Raw genomic sequence first — 26,961 nt, 5'->3', positions numbered from 1 at the left:
ATCATCATTATGGAGGTAGTAGTAGATGATGCCATGTGAAGGGTATCAGGGAATCAGGGCTCAAACGGTCTAGCTGAATAAATACATAAATTACAAATTATAAGTCAGTTCTTATGCCTTCAATAAGGGTCCGGGTTATGGCGGTTTAACTCAGTGTGTGTGTGTGTGTGTGTGTGTGTGTCAAAACCACCAGTCAAATGTAATGACATCAAATGGGGTCTTCACATAGTTGCTTTAAAATACTGAATGTAAATAACATCCTGCAAACAAGTTTTACAAAGGCAAACAGTTATTTTATTTAACACTTTGTGGAAGACATGTAAATATTACAGATACTAGTGTTGAAACATTTAAATAAACAAAAAATATGATCCCATAGGGATATATAAAAACTGTTTTTCCTTAAAATTCTTCATTTAGCAAAAACAATTAGTACTAGAAGCCTCATAAATACAAACATGTTCTAAAGTCTATGTTCCCTATAGATTACCTGGTTCTTATGACTAACATACATTACCCAAACTTAAAATCAATCATAATAAGTATAAAATACTCCTTCAATTGTTTAATGGTGAAAACAGTTTACCATTTGATATCTGAACAATGTTAACATATGTTTGCAGCATGTTACTTTTCTAATCCTGAGTTAAGAGTAAAAAATAAAAACGTCAGGCTGTGAGCAATCCATCAACTATGAAGCCACTTTTTTTATTAAAACCATGGGTCGCATATCTTGAAGTTGTTTTAGCAAAAGCTCAGCACCATTGGAAAAGGTTTTGTCCATTACTATCTTCACATTGTTCACCGATTGAAGACTGAGAGGATTTCTGAAGTCTACAAGGTTTTGACAGGCTTCAATAAATATATCAGGTGTTTCGCATATAATGTTGGCCGTCTTCTGCTGAAAGGTACGCTGCTGTTTTAATGGCAACTCCGTTCTTGAACCTCCACTCATTTTTCTTTTGGGAGTGTGGGTCGATGGTGAAGTTTCCAGGAACTTTAACAAAGTGTCCAGTGCAACACCATCCTCTGTTTCTTCCTCTTGAGAAGCAGTGAAGCCCTGGTCTGAAGTGTCTGTCAACCGGTAAACTTTATCTGCTGGACGATTTCGCAGAGTCAATCTTCTGTCCGGGCAAGCTAAACCTCGCCGCTCCGATTTGAAGGGACGCCCCCTCTTTTTGACCTCCGAAGTAGAAGACTGGGATTCAGAACTAGCATCAGTTGACAGTTTAGCCTCTGCTTGAATGATACCATCCAACGCTTCTTGCCTCTGACAGTTGGTCTTTGAAATCTCAGGTTCACTCTCATTAGGGTCCGTCTCCTCAGCGGAGGCGTCTGTTGACATACCCTCGGATTTGTTTGCATCTTTGAATCTTGAGCGTGGGTACTTTTTGCAGAAAATGAACTGGCTTCTCTGATCCTCTATATATCTCTCAGTGAGTCCATGTGTGGTGTAGTGTCTGAATATATTCCGTTCAGCCCTCTCAACAGCATCACAGCCTTTTATCATGCATGGGTATTGCAAAGAGAAGTTTTTTGTGCACATGGCAGATGCTTCATCCATAGATTTCAGAGAGGGTTTTCCAAAGCTAGTCCAGTGGTCAGGTGATTTGTCATCTTTCTTTTTAGTGTTTTTCTTCTTCACTTTGAATTTGTTTTCAATGTTCTCTTTACCATTGTTGGGAATGACGCCTGTTCTCTGTTGCTGTGTTCTGGGAATATAAATTAAATTATGCTTTTTCATCTCATGACGAAGGAGGTTTGACTTTGTAGTGTAGACCCGGTCACAGCCATCATACTCACACTTGAAAGTCTGATCCACACTGCCTCTCTCAGAGATGTTTATTTCCTTGTGAAAGTTTTTTATGTGGTCAATGTATTTCTCCACAGAGGTGAAGGAGAGTGTACATTCTGACCGGTCACACTGGAATGTCCCTACCTTGATGCTTGACATCATAACAGTGGCTTTATCTCGAGTGAATTTATGAAGCAAGAGGTAATGCTGCACTAAGGTTGTGATCCCCGGGAATATCCTTGAACAGTCTTTCACTTGACATCTGATTTCATTATTCTGGACTTCAGCAGCTTGTTGACCAGGGATGTCAGTATCAAGGTCTCCTGAAGGCAGGGGAAGGGATGACTGATGCATAGCCCTACAGTGAAGTATCAAATTTTGCTGGATCGTAAAAGCTGCAGCGCATCCTTCATGAACACAACGGTACGGCCTATATGGACTGAAAGAATTGTCAGCATCACACAGTTGAAGCCCCAACCTTTTCTGAACCTTTTCTTTCTTTTGGACATGAACCTCATCTTTAGATATTGTGTTTTTTGAACAACCTGCTTTTTCGGGTAAGGGTTTCAAAGCCTGGCTGGATATTGCCTCTGTTGCATGGCTAAAAAAAATTGTGTTTGAACTTGCTTCTGGCTCTTTTAGAGTGTCACCTTGACCGAATTTCTGCTTCAACACTGGGGTGTGGTTCATTTGCATGGCTGTCATCGATGGCTCATTCTTGGTGTATCCTGTCTTTGATGGTGATTCTAACTGGTAAAATGACTTGTCAAGGTCCTCCAGAGTATCTTGTGGTGATTGCAACCTCTCAACTGTTAACTGATGGAAGGAATCCTTGTGTACTACATCTCCTGCTGTAATGATCTCAGAGGACTGTGCATGTCCCTCTTGATTTGTGCTTTGCATTGGACAGCCAATGTCAATATCAAGTGGCTCTTGTTTGATTAAAGTCGACACAACTGAAGATCCAGTTCCATTACTACTCTCTACCTCTGTTTTGATAGAAGAGTTGCTTGACTTTTTTTTGCGACTTCCAACCTTTAACTTGTTCATCTCTGCCTGCGTCAGGTGGTGAACCTTTTCATAGTGAATTCTTAGGCCTGTGGTTCTGGTAAATGTTTTCGGGCAAATGTGACAAGGATATGGAGAGAATTTGACTGGGGTTTTCTTGAGGTCCTCAATCATCTCAATTGTATAATCATGAACTCGAGCAAGGTGTCTGAACAACGCCTCTTTGGTCATGAACCCATATTCACAATTATAAATTTCACACTTGAACGGCTTGGGGCCATTGTCACGATTCTGGTCCTCCTTCATAATCATTTTTGTTGTCATGCTTTGATCACTATCTTTTTGCATGACATTATCGCTTGAGATTGCATTGCTTTGGCGGTCATTGTACTTTGAGGAACAATTTTCCTGCAAACTTTTCTCATGTGCAGCTTCAACTAAATCCAACATTTGTAAGGCATTTTGAATTTCTATAACCTTGTCATCTTGACATGCTGCAATGGAAGTTGTATTTGACCTTTTTTCAGCAAGACTATCATTCGACTTTCGCTCCTTCTGCTGACTACCGACATTATTTTTTGACTGTATCAATTCTATCCAAACTTCGGTTTTATTTGGGCAGGGTTTGGATTGTCCACCTGTCAAAACTGAAGGAAAGGTGTTTAATGAATGAGAATCCAGTGGTTTTGAGGTTTCCTTTTGTGCTAAATCAGAGGTATTTGGTGTGGAGAGATTACCAACAACATCCTGTGGGAATTCAACATTTACCAAGTTGTTTGATGATCCATTGGTTTCAGGAACATTTGGGTCATTGAGAAAGTCGAGAAATGATGTAGGCAAATCGTCCGTTAAATCCATTTCATCTAATGGTTTGCACTGGGAGCGTTTTGAAAGATGACCTCCGAGAGATTTCGTGCTTGAGAATTCTCTAAAGCATCTTCGGCAGATAACTTTACCATCCTTTATAATAGCAGGCCATTTCGTTCTCTTGCTGAGTCTGCAGCGTTTTACTGTCTGTGTCTCATGAACAGCATTCTTGTCATCTGCAGGGATAGCTTCAGATTCTGCATGACATGTGTCATCATATGATACATCAGTTTGGATAGAAGCATGTGGACTAAGAAGCATGTCATCTTCAGAGCTGTTCATCTGATTCTCATAATTGGGTGATGTAAAATGGGTTATGTTCTCAATGTTGGTCATCTCCACTGTGTTTCTTGGGGCTACTTGGCCATCATGACTCAATACATTGCTTGGAATGTCTGTTGATGGCCTTGATCTTGAATTAAGATTGGAAGATTCATCTGGGACATATGAAGCAAAGAAACCTCCAGCTGACAAATTGTTACCATTACTTTCTTGGGAAAACATACTGGAATAGTTTTTTCTCATTAGGGAAACATCAACACTATCTGCATTAACCCCAGAGTTAATTATCCCATAGTGTTGTCCTCCACTGTGCATGTGTCCTCCATGATCCAGCATAAGCGAGCTTGACACATATTCTGACATCTGATTCATCAAACTTGATTCTGATTTAATGGGATGGATGGCACTGCCATGCATATTTGCTGGTGTATGTTCTCTGCCCCTTTCTAATGGATAGCCAGTTGGATGAGATTCTGATTGCCAAGGAGTTACACTCTTATTGGGGTATTCATTCAGATGGAAGACATCTGCATAGCAATTGTTCAATGTAGATGTCCACACTTCACCCATCTCTGACTGCATTAGCCCAGTCTGATTTGGTGGGGCTTCCCAAGGGGGGCAAACAGCAGGTAAACTTGAACATGCCATCGGATATTCAAACTGTTGTAGTCCAGTATTTCTGCATTGTGATACTTGATGAAGTGGTGTTTGGTCCTTTGAAGTCCTGTTCACGGAAGGAACCTTTCTCGAAGTTATTTTGGCAACTTTCTTGTACTTCTTAGCCAGTTTCCAGTCTTCAAAAATGTCTGGATGGTTTTTCTTTACATGTCGGGAGAGACTTTTAGGGGTACTGTATTTGCGGTCACATGCTTCAAGTGGACAACTATGTGCGTCTTCATCTCTACCAGTTATTGCAGGAGTGCTTTCATATGGATGTAGCAAAAACGGGGGTTCACTCTTAATTTCTGGTAGAGGAAGGGCCTGTGGTAACACTTTCTGAACAGCTTGAGTTGGTTGGTTATCCAGGTCCTCTTTTGGATACCCTTTCAAGGGATTGGTTCCACAGTGATTTTGATCCTCACAATTGGCAATCATGTCTTGGAGTGGGACATCAGGAGATAGTTTTGCATTCTCCAATCCGAGCTTAGTTTTGATGAGTGGAACATAACACTTCTGTAACTCCTTTCTAGGATTGGTAACAGAATTCAACATGCTCTCGACTGAATGTTTTATTTTCACTGTGCCGTTTGGGTTCTCAGGAACTGTTGATGTTGACGAACCTGATTTAACTACTCCTTCCTTATCATAATCATTAGCAGTCTTCTGATCTAGAATTACAGAGGCAGAGCAGGTTTCCTCTTGCCTAGCGGAGCACTCGGTGGAAGGTTCCATTTTAGGTACAGGATGGTTCTCACTTGTGATGGGCACTTCATTTGTATCATGGTTCTGCTGATGCAAATTTAGCTGGGACTGTGAATAGAAAGTCTTCCCACAATTAGCTATTTTGCAAGTGAATGTAAGGTAATGTTGTGCCTCATGATCATACAACAGGTAGGCCTCATTGAAAATCCTTCCACAATTTGGGAACATACAACCTGCCTTAAAGTCAGTGTGTTGTCTTTTATGCATGAGAAGTTCCGAATTGCAGTGAAAGCTGGCTGTGCAATTCAGCTGTATGCAATAATATGGCTTAGCACCACAGTGCATTTGCAAATGATCATTGAGATGTCTGGCATTAACAAACTGCCGACGACAATACTGACACACAACCTTCTGTCGTTGTATCTCCAAAAAACGTGTTGCTTCCTCGTCATTTTTGTGGGCTTTTACATGAGTTACAAGACTCCGAAAAAACTTGAATACCTTCTGACAGTATGTAACAGGGCAGACACAATCCTCTGTAAATTCAGCTTCATATCTAGTTTGTACAGGCTTTGGAGGACTGACCTTAGTTTGTACAGGATTTTGAGTATTGACTTTGACAGTTTCAGCACTGTTGTGATTTCCATCCAGAAAATTAGCATCATTTGGACTGACATTTGTCTCTGCCTCAAGATTAACGACAGCTCTATCTTTCAAATGATTCCAATGACTGCTGGTGGATTGCATTGGCTTGGGCAATTTCCTAGTTGCTTTCATTGCAGCAAGTCGCTCTTTGCAAGATTGCTTTACATGTGATGCTACATGTGGCTCAAGGATCTCCTTAGTGTTAAAGCTGTCAGCACAAATTGGACAGGTGTAGACCCCATCTTTAAAATGCTTCTGTGCATGACGGACTATCCTGTGGCCAAGGAACTCTTTATCACATAGAACACAATACTGCATATAGGCTCGCCAATTCCTAAATCTTGCCGAAACAAACCCTTTCTCCCTTAATTTCTTAGCTTCCCTATTTTTCTCTTTTTCATCTGCAATTTCATTCAATTCATTTGTTGTGTTCAAAATAAAATCCTCAAGGTCTTTGAACTCTGAACCTTTTTCTGCGGCATCATCCTCAAGTCCCTCATCAGTGTCATTGAGAGTGTCGATAGATGACACAATGGATGCCTCCTCACCCATCAATGCCAAACAATTGCGCTTCAAGGTTCTCCAGTCCCAAAATTCTGGATCAAAAGGCCACTGTGTCTTCAAGGCCAACAGTAACTCACAGCGTAGTGAGTTGGGTACTGGAAGATTCTCATCCTCACGCTTTTCATCAGATTCATTATAGAGTGATTCAACAGCATAATATGAGTTCACAGTAGGCTGATTGAGGAACTCTGTTAGTTGGCATGCCTGTTTCACCTCGAAATCAGTGGGCAAAAGGCAGGAAATAGTTTTGCAGATGGTGGTCCTGCTGTCTGTGTTGTCACTGGATGCCATTTGTAGAGCTCGAATGCACATTTCAATGCACACAGGCAGTCCCACTCCTCCAACCTGAGAAAAGAATAAAGCCCAAGTCAGTCATGAGAATATAAATCGCTACAGGCTATATCCAGGCAGTAACGTATACAATTTTACACAAAGAATTTCACCTCGGACTGGATAACCTTGATGAGGAAGAGGATATGACAGACGTTCCTTGATAGCAGGACCAACTTTCTGCATTGATCAAGAAATGAATCTCCTGAAGACTCTGACCGCATTAAAAGCTTACTCCAGAAGAGTGTGAGCTCCCTAGAAGAAGAAAAGTATATCATTATTGGTCTGCTACACATGAAGGGCTTTACAAGAGGTAGTTTGTCGTCAACACAACATCCGCTCTAAACTGTGAGAGCGAGTGGAAAATGAAGAGGGCAATACTCACCAGGCACAATACACATCTCCCTGGAGAAGCTGCCGCTTGAGGAAAGCAGAGCACAAACAAAGGGCTCCTTTTTCATCCCCATCCGACTCCAGGTTACAAATCATCTCCAATGCATCCTTACAGTCTACCTGGGTGATCTGGCACAGAGAAAACATATAATGATGGTAATTCATTGCCATCCACAGCTGATCTTTTTACATTAGGGTCATCTTCATTTATCATTATCAAACAGGAGTTGTTTAATTTCTTCAGCAAATCTCCATCCGTAATTAAAAGACAAGCATTTGGGTCAGCAACCTTATTTGAATGCACTTGCCTGGTAAATGACTTAATGTAAATGCTATTCACTCACCTCTTGCATGAGTTGTTCTTGTGTTTTTGTCACACACAGGCAAACAAAGTATGTCTGCTTGAAGTTCCCTTTTCCTTCGTACTCTGGATACTCCGAGCACACCTTCGCTAAGACAGCTGCTTTCTCTGCTCGATTCTGTTTTATAAGGTGCTTTATTCGCATATTAAGGAGTGTAGGACCTTCCATCTGCAGGAACTCATTAACTGGGGAGTAGTGAAAGAGAACACTATTACAGATAGCACTTCTGAGCAGTCACCACAACATTTAAAATCAGTCAACTCACATGTAGAAAGTTTTTGCTATTAGGAAAAAAAACAGGTAGGCTAAAACTAACCTCTGTCAATTTCAGGTATCTCATTAGACAGAATGCTGCACAGAGTGGTGTTGTTCCACACACCAGGCGCCTGTGCCATAGCTGATAGCATGTGAAGCTGTGTGTTCCCATTTTCTTGCAAAAGGCTGTGCGCCAACTATAAATGAAAGGAAATAACTTCATAAAACTTTTCAGATATACCGACCAAACAACTTTTCTAAACACAAGATTCTCTAATTATGTCAAATAGGGTTTGTGATATGTGCATGCATATTCCAATTCAGTTTCAAAGCGACACCATGTCACTTTTTCCTAGAGAGAATTGGCAGTACAAAATTTTTTTTAAAAGTTCACTCCATACATTTCTGTTTTATGCAAAGTTGATTAAAAATAAAAGAGCAGCATTGAGACTAACCTTGATAGAGGACTGAAACTCCCCCCATAAGGCACCAGGGACATGCTCAGGCAGTGAGAGAAGGAGCTCCAGACAGCTCCTGCAAGTAAAACAGGGTCATTCAATGAGTTTGTTAAGGTTCATGCTAATGCTGCTAAAGTTGTGTGCAGATGACTAAAATGAAAGATGCACTACACACTTCTGCCGCAGCTCTTATTATAAGGAAAGCCTCATTTATTTAGCTTGTGAAATGAATGAGGCAGGATTACGCGGAACCCAAACCGGCTGCGCGCGTGCGCAATCGTGCATAAATGGATTTTGTCCCCCCACACCAAACACGATCACGACACACAGGTTAAAATATCAAAAACTCTGAACCAATGACATTAATTTGGGGACAGGTCGAAAAGCATTAAACATGTATGGCAATTTAGCTAGTTAGTTTGCACTTGCTAGCTAATTTGTCCTATTTAGCCAGCTTATTTGTCCTGGGATATATACATTGAGTTGTTATTTTACCTGAAATGCACATGGTCCTCTACTCCGACAATTAATCCACACATAAAATGGTCAACCAAATCGTTTCCAGTCATCTCTCCTTCTCTGGCCTTTATATTGCGATTGGCACCTTTCATAAATTTGGTGAATTACCGCCACCAACCTCATTTGTCTTTCAGTCACCCACGTGGGTATAACCAATGAGGAGATGGCACATAGGTACCTGCCTCTATAAACCAATGAGGAGATGGGAGAGGCAGGATTTGCTGCGTGATCTGCGTCACAAATAGTGACTTCTATTTTAGCCCTTGGTAACGCAGTGTGGGTGCAATAATTGAATAATCTATATTTCTAAATGAATTTTGCGACGTTCGCATCGCTTCAGAGTATTAGGACTGTGGCAGTCATGACATTTTGTCAGCCGGTGATTGTCAAGCAAATAACGGTTGGTCTCACGGTAATTGACCGTTAATTAACAAATACATTTTGCATCTCCTGGCTTCCACGCATAGCCTACAAGCCATTGATGCGAACCTTTGGAACATTTTTTTTAAAGTCTTGTAATTCCATGTAATATAGCCTACACCATCACAATAAATCCATTTATTTAGACAGGTCTGACGAAAATGTATTCTATTTCATTAGAACAGAATAGCATACTCTGTGTTGTCTGTATGTTAGGCCCTGATTTGGCTATGACATATGGCTGTGGGCTACACTAGTTCATTTAGCAGACAGGATTTGCTTAGAATTCCATGGCATTATTTTATAGTATGAAGAATACAATTGAACATAGCTGAATAAAATATAAATATTTTCTCCAAATGATTTGAGTGAGTGCGCACAAGACTATTCTGTGTTGAGCGGTTAATAAAGAAACAGGTACTCCGGTTTGCTTAATTTAGTTATGATACAAATGTTGGGCTATATGTTTAGATTTTTTAAATACATGCTATAAGGCTGCATGATGCAACTAATGATGATTTTTAAAAAGTTGCATGAAAGGCATGAGCTCAGCTTTGTTTTTTTGGGCAAGCTGTACACATGTCATCAGTCTCGCATTCACAATTTGACAAGCACTTGAATTTTCCGGCTGCACCCCCTTTGTGTGGCCGTAATGTCCCTTTAAAAAAAATCCATGCCTTTTGTGGCCAGTGGCCGTTGTGCCCTTGGGCTGAACATAATAATTAAAATTCCCTTCTCCCGGCTGCATGCCCGAAGCACCCGGCACCTCTCACTCACATGGCTCTCCGTCATGTAGCCTGTGAGAAGACCCATTTACAAGTAAAGACAGACATTTGGCTGCAACACTGCTGGGATCGAACCCGGGTCTGGAGTGATACCTACAGCACTGCAGTGCCTTAAACCACTGCGCCACTCGGGAGGCCCATAAAGGTGCAATTTTCACCATAAAAATATCTTCCCCAAACTTGACTCACACGCTGTGTATGTATGCCAATTAGGCTCGTACATCCATTGTAAAGCGGATAAATGTGCTTCAATTTAAGTTATTTGGCCACTTTAGTTGTGATACAAACCTTATCAAAACATATAGTCCTATGGGCTAGGCTACAAAAGTTTTAAAAGCATGCGCTGTTCCTTGCCCTGAGCTGGGCATCATTCACAAGTGGTAATACATAATTCACAAGTGGTAGGCTAATATTGTCACCCATCACACTATTATTGATTCAATCTTGTCTTTACATATACAAAATAATATATGGGTGAAATTTGTTTGGATTTAGAATGGACCATTATCATGCACCTGTCTCGAAACAGGGGCAGAGTAAAAAAATACATGACATTTATGAAATTAAATAGCGAATGGAGGGCGCTTTTCCCGTGGTTCATTTTCATACCAGTGAGGTAGGCTATACTCCTGTTTTAAAGAGAAGGAATGTGCTTAATATTAGGAAAGTTGAGAAATAAATATAGCAGACCTAGCCAATAGAAAGGTAATGGGATCCTCTTTTTAATAGAGGCCATCAACTTCTCACGCAATTGTGTAGCCTATAGAAATGTTGCACAACATGAGCTCAAGAAGTGTTTGATTAGATTTTAGATTACATTTGCATTGATGTCAGAGTTAGAGGGACAAGAGTGCGGAGTACCAGGCAGTTAGCAAGTTTGGTACGCTACTAACGACCATCAGCAGCATCAGTTTGGAAAAGCCTAACTACCGTGACTAAACGGTCACCTGGAATTTGACTGCATTATGACCGCCAGTGTGGCGGTAATACGGTCACCATAACAACCCTAGGCAGGATACAGTTGTATTGGTCAGTAGCACTAGCAGAAGTGGAATGCAAACAGTCATTCAACAACATAGGCCTAGCACCATCTGAAATAATGCATAGCTGGTTCCATGAAGCATCTATGCATATGAATCAGACCATCTCGAGTACTCACATTGCTAGGTTTTCAAGAACGAGTGGCACATTTTCACATTCGGAGGAGAGACAGGACGTGGCCTTCGCATAACTGAGTATGGCCACTGTGTATGCCTCCAGTAAAGGCAGTGGCTCCTCCTCAGTCTTCCATCGGCCTGCATGTTCCACAAGGATCTGTAAACAAATGACAACATCATGGCATGCTCTCAGAGTCTGGCATAAAATGTGGCAAGCTGATTAGTGCTTGCTATTAAATGTATGTATTTTTTCAACTTTCCAACTACTTGACAATTATCATAGAAAATGACTAATGGACTAATTTCATTAAGTATTAATCCTTCTTTATTAGTCCTTCCAAGCAAATTGAGAAAACCACAACTACCAAAACAATTGGGAAATAATCAGGGCCAGAACGACACCAGTATCACCATACTCGCTAAAGTTTTGTTTCGTAAGCCACAATACTATTTATGAACGGAGCCCTCATCCAGGGTCACATTTCATTTATTTTCCAAGCTATAGCTCACAATATTTTACGTATAGCAGGTTTTTAAAGGACCAAAGAGTTTGGCCTGCTTGGTGTTTACATTTTTGCCATGGAAAACATACTGTGATACTGGCATCATCCCATCCCTAGAAATAATAGTCTATACTCTAGCCCAGGGATGGGAAACTCCTGCCCTCAGGGCCGATTGGTATCACACACACACACACACACACACACACACACCCCCCACAGCTAACACACCTGATTAAACAAATTACATTCTAAACTGAAATAGATCAACATCAGTGCAATGATGACCTAGTGCAAATGTGCCCACTCTAGTCTTGGCACGTACGCTCTAGCCAACAGCCCACAGATACAGCGGGTAGGCTAGTCTACATGAGATTATGGATAAGAAGCAAGAATATTATTAGTTGTCAAACAGAGCCAATAATCATGTCACCTCAATATTTATTGGAAAGGAGCATCAAGTTCATCAGTGCACTTTCACCATCCTGTGAAGTTCATAACTTATTTTATCTGTAGCCTAATAAAGTGCATGGTTTCACTAGTCGTAGTGGGAGGACCACACACACACAATATTGCGTGATGCCAAGTTAACTTTGATATGATGGGTATTATTTCAATATTAGAGCATTAAAAAGGCTTTTCCACCGCCATTTCTCATAATTTAAACTACAAAAAGAATCTCACAACTTACAAATTGTTGGCATTTATACGATTGTATCGAAACAATTTCAATAACAGCTGTTGCGATGTTATTTTTTATGCAGTATGACTTTTACTCAAAAACAGTGGCTGTTACCAAAGGTATCACAAACCATGTTAATACAGTCAAACAATGCACTGCACAAAATTGGAACGTTACCTCAAACATTCTTGCTTGTAGATGTTGTAATAAAATTACATTTGAATTTAATCCACACAGGTAACTGAGAGTAACCTTCCTCTAAATTTGAGAATAAATATCCACAGGAAAGTACTAAACCGCCTTTTCAAACTCTGTTACCGGCGTTGAGATTTCTATTATTTGGCACATGCTCAAACCCATGTAAAGACCTGCAAGACTTCGGTTAGCATGCGTGCATCGCGTACATGTACTTACATCTTGTGCGCTTGCTTCTGGCAATGAACAAACAAACCATGAGAGCCACAGAGACCCTTGTTTTGAAGTTGGTTTAAAGCTGCCCTATAAAGAAATCTCTCCGTCATTTTCTGGTTGCTAAAATTGTAAGTTTGACAAATTTCTGTTTGTGACAGAAACAAGCAAGTACAGCATAGAAAACCATTCTACCATTTAAACCACTGAAATACATTTTATATAACCAAAAATATTGTATTTTCAGCTGTTTGAAGACTCAAAAATGAAACTTCAGAACAGGAATCATAGAAATAGCGCCATAGAAAAGACCTACTGCTTCTTAGACTTGCTTTCAATGCAAATGACAGACATAGAAAACACATTTCTATGTGAATTTGGTCAGTGCGCCCAAAAAGTTATATTGCAGCTTTATTAACACTTCTGTGGTTATTTTTTCTAAAATGTATATTAACAAAAGGACCAACTGAACCGACAACTGGTAGAGTAAATACATTTTATTCAACATTCTGGCTTGTAGTGGTTCAGAAGAAACTTTAAAAAAATATGTTTTGCAGTGCATCGTTTCAGACTAAGAACCAACCAAAAAGGTATCACAGCCAGATATATTAGGCAAAGTCCTGTCAAGCAGCACCCCTTGGAAATTGTTGGCGAGTTCATTTTCCTTTAGGTCTTGAAATGTGTCAAGCCAAAACCTAGCCCTGATACAGAAGTCCATTGAGACTCAGTCCTGGGATGCTCCATTCAACAGCAATTGGGATTCAGACCTCGACTTTTTCCACATTGTTACATTACAGTTCTTCTTCTAAACTGGATTTTTTTTAAAAAAAGGTAAATCCTCAAACTACACACAATACCTTAAAATGAAAAGGCAAAAACAGGTTTGACAATTTTGAAAAAAATTAATCAGAAAACCCTTGTTTGCATACAGTACCAGTCAAATGTTTGGACATACCTACTCATTCAAGGGATTCTTTATTTTTACTATTGTCTACATTGTAGAATAATAGTGAAGACATCAAAACAATGAAATAACTAATAGAATCATGTTGTAAACAAAGAAAAGCAAACAAATCTAAATATATTTTTGATTCTTCAATGTAACCACCCTTTGCCTAGATGATAACTGAGAACTTGTAGGCTGCAGATTGTTGTGGTATCCATGCTGGTTAATTGTGCCTTGAATTCTAAATACATCAGACAGGGTCACCAGCAAAGCACAACCACACCATTACACTTCCTCCATGCTTCACGGTGGCAACCACACATGCAGAGATAATCCGTACACCTAGTCTGCATCTCACAAAGACACGACGGTTGGAACCAAAAATCACACATTTGGACAGATGTCCACCGGTCTAATGTGCATTGCTCGTGTTTCTTGGCCCAAGCAAGTCTCTTTCTTATTGGTGTCCTTTAGTAGTTGTTTCTTTGCAATTTGACAATGAAGGCCTGATTCACAGTCTCCTCTTTACAGTTGTGTCTGTTACTTGAACTCTGAAGCATTTATTTGGGCCGCAATTTCTCAGGCTGGTAACTAATGAATTTATCCTCTGCAGCAGAGGTAACTCTGGGTCTTCCTTTCCTGTGGTGGTCCTCATGAGAGCCAGTAACATTCTAGCGCTTGATGGTTTTGTGACTGAACTTGAAGAAACGTTAAAAGTTCTTGACATTTTCAGGATTGACTGACCTTCATGTCTTAAAGTAATGATGGACTGTCATTTCTCTTTGCTTATTTGAGCTATTTTATTGCCATAATATGGACTTGATCTTTTACCAAATAGGGCCATCTTCTATATACAGTGGGGCAAAAAAAGTATTTAAATCAGCCACCAATTGTGCAAGTTCTCCCACTTAAAAAGATGAGGCCTGTAATTTTCATCATAGGTTCACTTCAACTATGACAGACAAAATGAGAAAAAAAAAAAATCCAGAAAATCACAATGTAGGATTTTTTATGAATTATTTGCAAATTATGGTGGAAAATAATTATTTGGTCAACTACAAACAAGCAAGATTTCTGGCTCTCACAGACCTGTAACTTCTTCTTTAAGAGGCTCCTCTGTCCTCCACTCATTACCTGTATTAATGGCACCTGTTTGAACTTGTTATCAGTATAAAAGACACCTGTCCACAACCTCAAACTGTCACACTCCAAACTCCACTATGGCCAAGACCAAAGAGCTGTCAAAGGACAACAGAAACAAAATTGTAGACCTGCACCAGGCTGGGAAGACTGAATCTGCAATAGGTAAGCAGCTTGGTTTGAAGAAATCAACTGTGGGAGCAATTATTAGGAAATGGAAGACGTACAAGACCACTGATAATCTCCCTCGATCTGGGGCTCCACGCAAGATCTCACCCCGTGGGGTCAAAATGATCACAAGTGCGGTGTGAACGGTGAGCAAAAATCCCAGAACCACACGGGGGGACCTAGTGAATGACCTGCAGAGAGCTGGGACTAAAGTAACAAAGCCTACCATCAGTAACACACTACACCGCCAGGGACTCAAATCCTGCAGTGCCAGACGTGTCCCCCTGCTTAAGCCAGTACATGTCCAGGCCCGTCTGAAGTTTGCTAGAGTATTTGAATGATCCAGAAGAAGACTGGGAGAATGTCATATGGTCAGATGAAACCAAAATAGAAGGACAAAGAATGCTGAGTTGCATCCAAAGAACACCATACCTACTGTGAAGCATGGGGGTGGAAACATCATGCTTTGGGGCTGTTTTTCTGCAAAGAGACCAGGACGACTGATCCGTGTAAAGGAAAGAATGAATGGGGCCATGTATCGTGAGATTTTGAGTGAAAACCTCCTTCCATCAGCAAGGGCATTGAAGATGAAACGTGGCTGGGTCTTTCAGCATGACAATGATCCCAAACACACCGCGAAGGAGTGGCTTCGTAAGAAGCATTTCAAGGTCCTGGAGTGGCCTAGCCAGTCTCCAGATCTCAACCCCATAGAAAATCTTTGGAGGGAGTTGAAAGTCCGTGTTGCCCAGCAACAGCCCCAAAACATCACTGCTCTAGAGGAGATCTGCATGGACGAATGGGCCAAAATACCAGCGTGTGTGAAAACCTTAAGACTTACAGAAAACATTTGACCTCTGTCATTGCCAACAAAGGGTATATTACAAAGTATTGAGATAAACTTTTGTTTTTGACCAAATACTTATTTTCCACCATAATTTGCAAATAAATTCATTACAAATCCTACAATGTGATTTTCTGGATTTTTGTTTCTCATTTTGTCTGTCATAGTTGAAGTGTACCTATGATGAAAATTACAGGCCTCTCATCTTTTTAAGTGGGAGAACTTGCACAATTGATGGCTGACTAAATACTTTTTTGCCCCACTGTACCACCCCTACCTTGTCACAACAACTGATTGGTTCAAACGGATTAACAAGGAAAAAAATTCCACAAATTAACCTTCATCAAGGAACACCTGTTAATTGAAATGCATTCCAGGGGACTACCTCATGAAGCTGGTTGAGAGAATGCCAAGAGTGTGCAAAGCTGTCATCAAGGCAAAGGGTGGCTTCTTCGATGAACCTTTGTTTAACACTTTTTGGTTTCTACATGATTCCATGTGTGTTGTTTCATAATTTTTTATGTCTTCACTATTATTCTAGAATGTAGAAATAATACAAATAAAAGAAAAACCCTGGAATGAATAGGTGTCCAAACTTTTGACTGGTACTGTAAGAATTCAGACAATTTGCTATGAGACTCAATATTGATACTCAGGTGAATCTTGTTTCCATTATTCATATTTGAGATGTTTCAACAACTTGATTGGACTTGAACTTGATTATTCAATTGATTGGACATGATTTGGAAAGGTACACCTGACTATATAAAAAAAAGAAGGTCCCACAGTTGACAGTGCATGGTTAGAGCAAAAACCAAGCAATGAGGTCGAAGAAATTGTACGTGGAGCTCTGAGACAGGATTGTCACTGACAGCTCTCCAGAGTTCCTCTGAGATTGGAGAACCATTCAAAAGGGCAACCAGCACCAATCAGGTATTTATGGTAGAGTGCCAAGACAGAACGCACTCAGAAAAATGCACGACAGTTTGCCAAAGGGCACCTAAAGGACTCTCAGACCATGAGAAACAAGATTCTCTGGTCTGATGAAACCTTTGGCCTGAATGCCAAGCATCACATCTGGAGGAAATCTGGCACCATCCCTATGGTGAAGCATGGTTTTCAGCGGCAGGGACTGGGAGACTACTTACTCAGGCTCAAGGGAAAGATGAAGAGGAAAATACAGTGAGATCCTTGATTAAGTCCTGAGTGCTCTGGAGCAGGTACTCAGACTGGGGCAAAGGTTCACCTTCCAACAGGACAATGAACAAAAGCACACAGCCAGGACAACACAGGCGTTGCTTCGGGACAAGTCTCTGAATGTCCTTGGATTCATGTCCGGGTTCTGGCTGGGCCAATCGATCAAACATCTCTGGAGAGACCTGAAGATAGGTTGGATGGGGAGCGTCGCTGCAAGGCTGACAGAGCTTGAGAGGATCTGCAGAGAAGAATGGAGGAGAAAATCCCAAAATACTGGTGTGCCAAGCTTGTAGCATCATACCCAAGAAGACTTGAGGCTGTAATTGCTGCCAAAGACGCTTCAACAAAGTACTTAAAGGGCCTGAATACTTATGTAAATGTGATATTTCAGGGGGGGCGGGTTATATAAAATTTGCTAAGATTCATAAAAACCTGTGTTTTGTCATTATGGGGTATTGTGTGAAGATTATCGAAAATGTATTAAATAATTTTCCTAATCAAAGGCTGTAACGTAACAAAACGTGGAAAAAGAGGTCTGAATACTTTCCGAGTGCACCATATAAATCCTAGTGCAGTCTCCTGTAGGCATATTTATGTCATTCACTAATGTACAGAATAGGGATGCACAATATATCGGTGAAAATATAGGAAAATCGTCCGATATTTGTCAAAAAAGCAAACATCTGTATCGGCCCGATGTCTAGTTTAACGCCGATGTGCAAAACCGATGTCAAAGCTGACGTGCGTACCTATATAACGTACAGGACGTAATGACGGCATGCGCTACATGTGCAAAACAGCATTCCTAACCTAGCCCACATCTGCTGTGTGAATCGAGTAGGTAACAAGTCGGCCGGCAATTGAAAGAGTAAGAAAATTTCAGAGAGACAGCAAAGGTGAAATTCATTAACGGCAAGATAACGTAATTCGTTGCCCTTGACAATCAACTGTTCTGTCGTGGGTGATGTTGGCTTTCTGGTTGAGCACCGGTATACACTACCAAGTGCGCTATTTTTCAGATGTTGCCCTACCGGAGTTACACAGTAATAGCACTGCTATAAACTTCACGACATACCATGGAATGCCATTTGAGTCTTCGCGTGTCAAAAAAATAAATAAGTCAAATGACAGTTCTATTATAGAATGTTGTGTGTTAGGAATTTGCACGTGCAAGCCAAGCGCAACTACTACTATCAGTAGCACTGTCAAAGCTGTACAAAAAAAAAGTCTGCAAACGAGCAAACACCGGCAACGAACGACGTCTTTAAAATACTGCGTTGGTAATGAAGCATTATTTGTTTGACCGCAACTTCTGGGGTAGCTAGCTTTAGCTTGGTACCTAGCTAGCACCAATACAACCAACCTGAAAACAATGACCAGTACAAACTGCAGTCATTTTCATTATTCTTAGCAATGATTTAGGAATTCTTTTGAGTAAGTTTTAGCTAGGTAGCCACTTGTTCGCCTATTAAAATTCAGTTCTTGAAAATGAACAGCTAGTCAGTTACTTAAACCCATTGCTCTAAGGTAACGTTAGAAACAGCCAACTAGCTTCATCTGGCTAGTGAGACGAGGCCGGTCTGGATTATGTGTTGTGAAGTTAGCCACAATAACGATTAGGCACAATAGTGGAATTTACGGTTTGGCTTCAAAATAAAAGTACCTCTTTGAAAGTGATGCAGAAGGTTACAATTGGTGTAATCATTCCATATTTCGACTAGATAATGTTAAACAAGGTTTGCATGTGAAGCAATCTAATTATCAGCCTACTCAGTGACACTCACAGAACACAACTGTTAAGAGTTGACGCAAATATTAGCATTGTAGCTCTTATCGCAGGACTGTGACTGTGAAATCACCTCCCCAGTCAGCCTGTTGTGTGTATTGACATTCATATTGCACTGTACAGCTTTACCTAAGGATTGGGGATCAATGAAATGGGGTATCAGTCTACTCAATACCCAATATTTTTTCCCAACATCCTCCTCAGAGTTATCAGACTCCAAAACATCCACGCAGTATTGTTTTTCCTGGGGAATAGTGTTCAATACACATAGGGTGACAAATGTGGCTCAATTCATTAAGAACTACGACGCTAATGTTCTCTGGGTGTTATGGAGTAGACTGATACCTATGGATTGTGGATCAATGACATAGGGTAAGGCTGTACAGTGAAATAAGTAAGCCCCCGATGCAATTCTAAAGTATAATACATCCAGTGTGATTTCAGATGTCAAATTATCTTTTGTTGATTTTATATAACATTCCAACCTCGTTTAGCATCATCTATTCAAGTATGGCATAAATCTACTATTTGTATTAATTTGCATCACTGTCAATGACATAATATTATTTTGATGGCTACCTGCAAAATCCACTATTGTGGCTAATCCTTATTGTGGCTAGCTTCACATAGATGGGTCCGACCACCATTAATCAAATAAGAACCGTCTTATAAATTAGGGTTATTTTTGATGACACCTAGCTATATAGTTAGCTAACTGTAGCTACTGAAACAGATTGTCGTTTTTGCTATGTTTCTGGGGAAGAACATTGTTTGCATCCACAAGCTAGCTAGCTTTAAAAAAAAATTATGACCAGCACTGTAGGTGCGCGAGACAACTTTACCAGCATCATAGCATACGTATCGATTAATCGTTGTGACATGAATTACAAGTGATAGTGTAATCAATGTGTAATAACTACAGAAAATTATGAACGTTAATTCATTATGTGACATGCAGTCATATTCAGGTCCTGAATGGTCAAATAGTGTTATTTTACACATCAAATAATGACGCAAACAGCATTCCATAGTATGAGAAATCCTGGATGAGAATGAAACGACTGAACAACGAAACAGCAAGAAAGTGAAAGAAATAGGTTTTGATTATGTTTTATTGGTAATGGGGACATAGTTAAATGACAAAATAACCTTTTGGTCAGTGTGGTGTGTGAAACCTTTAACTTGGCAAGTCAGTTAAGAACAAATTATTTTTTACAATGACGGCCTACCCCGGCCAAATTCGGACAACGCTGGGCCAATTGTGCGCCGCACTATGGGACTCCCAATCACGGCCGGATGTGACACAGCCTGGATTCGAACCAGGGACTGTAGTGACACCTCTTGCACTGAGATACAGTGCCTTAGACGACTGCGTCCATATGTGTGTTAACTATTTAACTGTACTAGAATGCTTAAAAGGCCTCTAAAATGTTAAATATCAGTTATCAGGATCGTTTTTTGGCAAGGAAAATATGGGATATCGTTACCGGCCAAAAATGTCATATCGGTGCATCACTAGTAAAGAACACTTTGTTGGACTGCGAACATTCACCTCATATATGTGGTCTAATAAAAAAAATGAAAGATGAACCAACATACAGTGCCTTCAGAAAGTTATTTGTACTTATTCCACATTTTGTTTTACAGCCTGAATGCAAAATGTATGAAATATATTTCTCACCCATCTACACACAATATACTCCATTATGACAAAGTGAAAACATGTTTTTCGAAATGTTTGCAAATTTATTGACAATGAAATACAGCAATATCTTATTTACATAAGTATTCACCCCATGAGTAGGGCTGGGCGGTAAACTGTTTTTTACAATATACAGGTATTGATGCACGGACCGGTTTGAGTTTTTACTTTACCTTCTACAACAGTATTTGAATGTTTGGTTTGTTAAATGGGATACGCCGTGTGTCCATTTTTATAGTTTACTTCGCTACTTGAGTCATCTCTCTCCGCTCTTGCTCTCCATGCTGGTTTCCACACAGATCTAACCCCGCCCCCTGTCACTCAAGGAGCGCATTTGTTGTTCCTCGAAAACTTGCGTTCAGTCTGCAAGGTCAACGCAGCACATGCAACAATGTTGACGACAATGATGCCGTTTTCACTTTGCTTCTTAATATAAATCCACTAGCGTTCTACAATTACACTGAATTTGTGTTTCTTACATCTGCAAACAACTAGTTTGTCTTTTCTTAGCAAGTTAGGCCTAAATCTTCTTTGCTGCTAATGCTAAGTTAGCTGGCTAGCTGGCTAATAAATGTACTGAGTAAGATAACCTAATTAGCTATACAGCCTGATTATACCAGTGATGGTATAGACCTAAATCTGCATGTTTGTGCAACAGTATCTTTTAAATCAAAGAGGAATACGCAAAGCATGAATAAGTAAGCTACATGAAGTAGCTAATTGAAAAAATTCAATGTAGCCAAAGATTATAGGGTCCCCTTGGAAACACTTATCAACACTTTGGTTCCTACCCTTTCACAATAACTCCTCTCTGGCATCGTCATGTCAAACACTATTCAAAGTGCCCACTATTATATTCTAGCTCAATTCAACGGCTCAGACACAAGAGGCATGTGGCAGGGTCTACAGTCAATCTACAGTCAATCACGGACTACAGGAAGAAACCCAGCCCAGTCATGGTTAACATTTAAACGTGTTAACCCTCGCAAGGCTGCAGGCCCAGACGGCATCCCCAGCCGCGCCCTCAGAGCATGCGCAGACCAGCTGGCCGGTGTGTTTACGGACATATTCAATCAATCCCTATACCAGTCTGCTGTTCCCACATGCTTCAAGAGGACCACCATTGTTCCTGTTCCCAAGAAAGCTAAGGTAACTGAGCTAAACGACTACCGCCCGTAGCACTCACATCCGTCATCATGAAGTGCTTTGAGAGACTAGTCAAGGACCATATCACCTCCACCCTACCTGACACCCTAGACCCACTCCAATTTGCTTACCGCCCAAATAGGTCCACAGACGATGCAATCTCAACCACACTGCACACTGCCCTAACCCATCTGGACAAGAGGAATACCCATGTGAGAATGCTGTTTATCGACTACAGCTCGGCATTCAACACCATAGTACCCTCCAAGCTCGTCATCAAGCTCGAGACTCTGGGTCTCGACCCCGCCCTGTGCAACTGGGTACTGGACTTCCTGACGGGCCGCCCCCAGGTGGTGAGGGTAGGCAACAACATCTCCTCCCCGCTGATCCTCAACACTGGGGCCCCACAAGGGTGCGTTCTGAGCCCTCTCCTGTACTCCCTGTTCACCCACGACTGCGTGGCCACGCACGCCTCCAACTCAATCATCAAGTTTGCGGACGACACAACAGTGGTGGCTTGATTACCAACAACGACGAGACGGCCTACAGGGAGGAGGTGAGGGCCCTCGGAGAGTGGTGTCAGGAAAATAACCTCACACTCAACGTCAACAAAACTAAGGAGATGATTGTGGACTTCAGGAAACAGCAGAGGGAACACCCCCCCATCCACATCGATGGAACAGTAGTGGAGAGGGTAGCAAGTTAAGTTCCTCGGCATACACATCACAGACAAACTGAATTGGTCCACTCACACAGACAGTATCGTGAGGAAGGCGCAGCAGCGCCTCTTCAACCTCAGGAGGCTGAAGAAATTTGGCTTGTCATCAAAAGCACTCACAAACTTCTACAGATGCACAATCGAGAGCATCCTGGCGGGCTGTATCACCGCCTGGTATGGCAACTGCACCGCCCTCAACCGTAAGGCTCTCCAGAGGGTAGTGAGGTCTGCACAACGCATCACCGGAGGCAAACTACCTGCCCTCCAGGACACCTACACCACCCGATGCTACAGGAAGGCCATAAAGATCATCAAGGACATCAACCACCCGAGCCACTGCCTGTTCACCCCGCTGTCATCCAGAAGGCGAGGTCAGTACAGGTGCATCAAAGCTGGGACCGAGAGACTGAAAAACAGCTTCTATCTCAAGGCCATCAGACTGTTAAACAGCCACCACTAACATTGAGTGGCTACTGCCAACACACTGTCAATGACACTGACTCAACTCCAGCCACTTTAATAATGGGAATTGATGGGAAATGTAAATATATCACTAGCCACTTTAAACAATGCTACCTAATATAATGTTACTTACCCTACATTATTCATCTCATATGCATACGTAGATACTGTACTCTATATCATCGACTGCATCCTTATGTAATACATGTATCACTAGCCACTTTAACTATGCCACTTGGTTTACATACTCATCTCATATGTATATACTGTACTCGATATCATCTACTGCATCTTGCCTATGCTGCTCTGTACCATCACTCATTCATATATCCTTATGTACATATTCTTTATCCCCTTACACTGTGTATAAGACAGTAGTTTTTTGGAATTGTTAGTTAGATTACTTGTTCGTTATTACTGCATTGTCGGAACTAGAAGCACAAGCATTTCGCTACACTCGCATTAACATCTGCTAACCATGTGTATGTGACAAATAAAATTTGATTTGGCTCTAAAAGGAGAACAATCATTATATTTCCATCATTCCAACAGCTCACGCAAGTGTTTCTCTAATTCACAAGTCAAATCACAATTGCAACATTTGGTTAAAAATAAGGCCTAGGATGTTGGCCCATATCGTGCAACCCTACGTGGCAGTGTGAAAATGATCTCAAATTAGTGCAGGAAATGCAGAAATGTATTTGGTTGAAGTTGAATTGAACTGTATAAAACAAATCAGAGTTGAGAAAGACACATTCTAAAGGATTTCAATGGATGTTGCCACCCACTACCCATGAAGCAAATGTATAACTTTTATTATTCAAAAACATAAAATAACATGATTTGATATTTTGCCCATATCACCCAGCCCTACCCCTGAGTCAACTCAACAATACTTTGTAGAAGCTCTTTAGGCATCGATTGCAGCTGAGAGTCTTTCTGGGTATGTCTCTAAGAGTATCCACACCTTGATTGTGCAACATTTTCCCATTATTCTTTTCAAAATTCTGCAAGCTCTGTAAAATTTGTTGTTGATCATTCCTAGGCAACCAGGTCTTGCCATAGATTGAAGTCGAAACTAACTTGGCCACTCAGGAACATTCACTGTATTCTTGGGAAGAACTCATGTAGATTTGGCCTTGTGTTTTAAACTATTGTCCTGCTGAAAGGTGAATTCATCTCCCAGTGTTGAGTGGAAAGCAGACTGGAAAAGGTTTTCGTCTAGGATTTTGCTTGTGCTTAGCTCCATTCCGTTTCTTTTTTATCCTGAAAAACTCAGTCTAACAATTACAAACATACTCATAACATTATGCAGCTACCTCTCTGCTTGAAAATATGGAGAGTGGTACTCAGTAATGTGTTCTATTGGATGTTTTTTTTGCAGTATTACTTGAATGGTTTCCTTCCTCTTCAGCAACAGAGTTACGAAGGACGCCTGTATCTTTGTAGTGACTGGGTGTATTGATCAGTGGTGTAAAGTACTTAAGTAGTACTTTAAAGTATTTTTACTGATGTAGTTTAGGGTATTTGACAACTTTTACTTAACTACATTCCTAAAAAAAAAAGAATGTACTTTTCACTCCACCACCCAAAAGGACTCATTACATTTTGAGTGCTTAGCAGGACAGAAAAAGATTTCTCATTCACACACTTATCAAGAGAACATCCCAGTCATCTCTACTGTCTCTGATCTGGTGGGCTCACTAAACACATGCTTAGTTTGTAAATTATGTCTGAGTGTTGGAGCGTGCCCCTGGTTATACATAAATTAAACAAAACAAGAAAATGGTACCGTCTGGTTTGCTTTTAAGTATCAAAAGTAAAAAATAATTTAAGTGTATTTTAGAGTCAATGTCTATTAAGGTATCTTTACTCTTACTCAAGTATGACAATTGAGTATTTTTTCCACCACTGGTATTGATAAACCATCCAAAGTGTAATGAATAACATGCTCAGAGGGATATTCAATGTCTTGTTTTTTTAACCCATCTACCAATAGATGCCCTTCTTTACGAGGCATTGGAAAACCTCCCTGGTATTTGTGGTTGAATCTGCTCGACCGAGGGACCTTACAGATAATTGTATGTGTGGGGTAGAGATGAGGTAGTCATTCAAAAATCATGTTAAATACTATTAATGCAGAGAGAGTGCAACTTATGTGACTTGTTAATCGTATTCTTACTCCTGAACTTAAGCTTGCCATAACAAAGGGGGTTGAATACTTATTGACAAGACATTTAAGCTTTTGATTAATTTGTTAAAAAAAAAATATATATATAAAAACATAATTCCACTTAAACATTGTCAGGTATTGTGGTCCAGTGACCAAAACATCTAATCCATTTAAAAAAATCAGGCTGTAACATAATAAAATGTGCAACATCAAGGGGTTTGAATACTTTCTGAAGGCACTGTAGCTACACAAGCCTTATACAGGAGGCTGCTTGGACTTCTATAAGCCCGGCTCCTGATTGGAGCCTACAGTGTGGGCCAAATGGAATTCATGCAGTAGCCTACAATAGGCTAAACCACACGGAGTAGTTCATAGGCTACCCATGCAGGACAACATTCAAAGTTGAGAGTGAGACTAACTTGAATGCTACAAGCACTGACATTCTTCTCCCTGCCTGTCATCCCTTCCCCCAGTCGAAGCCTAATCTCTGCTCAATGAGTAAGGGTCTTCTAAGAAGGACAGTCCTAAATAGACTACAACTCAGGCTATTGCTAAACGTAGCCTAACATATCATGATATTTCATTGCATTTCCAACATATGAAAATAAATAAAAAATGTATTTCTCAGCACATGATAATAAACACACACAAATCTTGAGATGACCAGGTATTTAGAGGTTGCAGAGAAAACCCTGTGTTTTAGTAAGTTAGCCTTGTAACCATCTAGCCAATCTTGTGTGTATTCTTATTACAGTCAGTGTCAGATAAAACACTATTGTCGTTTTATATCCAAATGGAGCCAGATATGAGATTGAAGTTCATTCATAATCCCTAATGGGACCAATGAATTAATCACTTCGCACAGATGGGGCTTCAAACAAGGCCCACCAGGTTTGCCACATTACACATAAAAAACAGACTATATATATATCAAGCACAAAACCGAATAAACCTACCCAAACAGGCCGATGCGTTGATATTGTTTTTCTAACAATTAAAACTATGCATACGTAGTTAACCTATGCTGTGCATGAAAATGAATACCATTAGGTTGACCAGGCCCTATAGAATACTTTTGCAGGCACATTCAATATTGATCCACAAACACAATGGACGAAAGGGAAAACGTTATGTTGCCATAATTTAAAGTAAAATATGGACGTTTACATGGATGAATTATGTTTCGTCTCGTGCAAAACCTAAAACACTAACAGCTAGAGCATGTGAATACAAGTCTGCACAAAACGCTAACTAGCTCTTCCCAGCATTAAGGAGCCTTAACTAGCTAGCTAGCCAGCCAGCATTCAACTAGCAACTCGCTAACTAGCTTGGGAAAATTAGTGATGCTCGGGTATAATTCGAAAGTAAGGGAATTAACTAAATATCGGAAAATACGTATGATGTATATAGTTCACTAACTACTATCGTTGGAAGTTAAAACGGGGAGTAATTGTGTTTTTTATGTTCTGATGTGGCTAGCGCGAGCTAGCTACATTGTTGTACCTAACGTACACGCGCATCATCAGGCTGGAAGCTGGATGGAAGACTGCAAACCACTAGGATGGGTAGTTGGAAGGAAAAAAATGCTGACCTGGCAGAACTCCTGGCAGAAACGCAAAGAGGCCTCAGACAGTGATTCCGAGCTTTCTTTTAGCGTTGTGGTCAATTCCTGGAACCGTTCTCGGAGCCCTTCGATAGCTTTCCTTGTGTCATATTCCTTCTCTGTCTCTCCCCCCGCCATCTTCACAACAATCACGACCGCGTACGCACAGATGTTACGCTGCCAGACTTGCACACGCACGGACAGGGGGAGGGTAGAGACGACGATAAAAGCGCTACATCGGTGTCACCGGCATAAGCGTGCATGACCTTATATAAAAATAAGATAAA

General features: G+C 40.7%; 1 protein-coding gene across 1 annotated transcript; it reads right to left on the bottom strand.

Annotated features, from left to right (window-relative positions):
- Positions 1 to 277: 277 nt before the first annotated feature.
- Positions 278 to 26,932, bottom strand: LOC112256485 (zinc finger protein 292-like). The gene is made up of 8 exons (XM_024429775.2): positions 26,663 to 26,932; positions 11,205 to 11,359; positions 8,319 to 8,397; positions 7,925 to 8,060; positions 7,591 to 7,793; positions 7,239 to 7,375; positions 6,967 to 7,108; positions 278 to 6,868 (listed from the first exon to the last, which is right to left on the bottom strand). Exons 1-8 carry the CDS (start codon positions 26,810 to 26,812, stop codon positions 692 to 694), a joined length of 7,179 nt encoding a protein of 2,392 aa, XP_024285543.1. The 5' UTR covers positions 26,813 to 26,932; the 3' UTR covers positions 278 to 691.
- Positions 26,933 to 26,961: the final 29 nt, after the last annotated feature.

This window comes from Oncorhynchus tshawytscha, linkage group LG08, assembly GCF_018296145.1.
Source record: "Oncorhynchus tshawytscha isolate Ot180627B linkage group LG08, Otsh_v2.0, whole genome shotgun sequence".
Taxonomy (NCBI): domain Eukaryota; kingdom Metazoa; phylum Chordata; class Actinopteri; order Salmoniformes; family Salmonidae; genus Oncorhynchus; species Oncorhynchus tshawytscha.
Note: the sequence above shows the minus strand (reverse complement) of the source record. Positions and strands in the feature narration are given on the sequence as shown.

What these genes read in the sequence shown, in the direction of transcription:
- LOC112256485 (XM_024429775.2), bottom strand. Translation starts at nt 26,812, where the DNA reads ATGGCGGGGGGAGAGACAGAGAAGGAATATGACACAAGGAAAGCTATC. An exon ending in TCTGCCAGGAGTTCTGCCAG is followed by an intron (nt 11,360 to 26,662) that starts GTCAGCATTTTT and finishes ATTTGTTTACAG; the next exon opens with ATCCTTGTGGAACATGCAGG. An exon ending in TCAAGGTTATCCAGTCCGAG is followed by an intron (nt 6,869 to 6,966) that starts GTGAAATTCTTT and finishes TTCTTTTCTCAG; the next exon opens with GTTGGAGGAGTGGGACTGCC.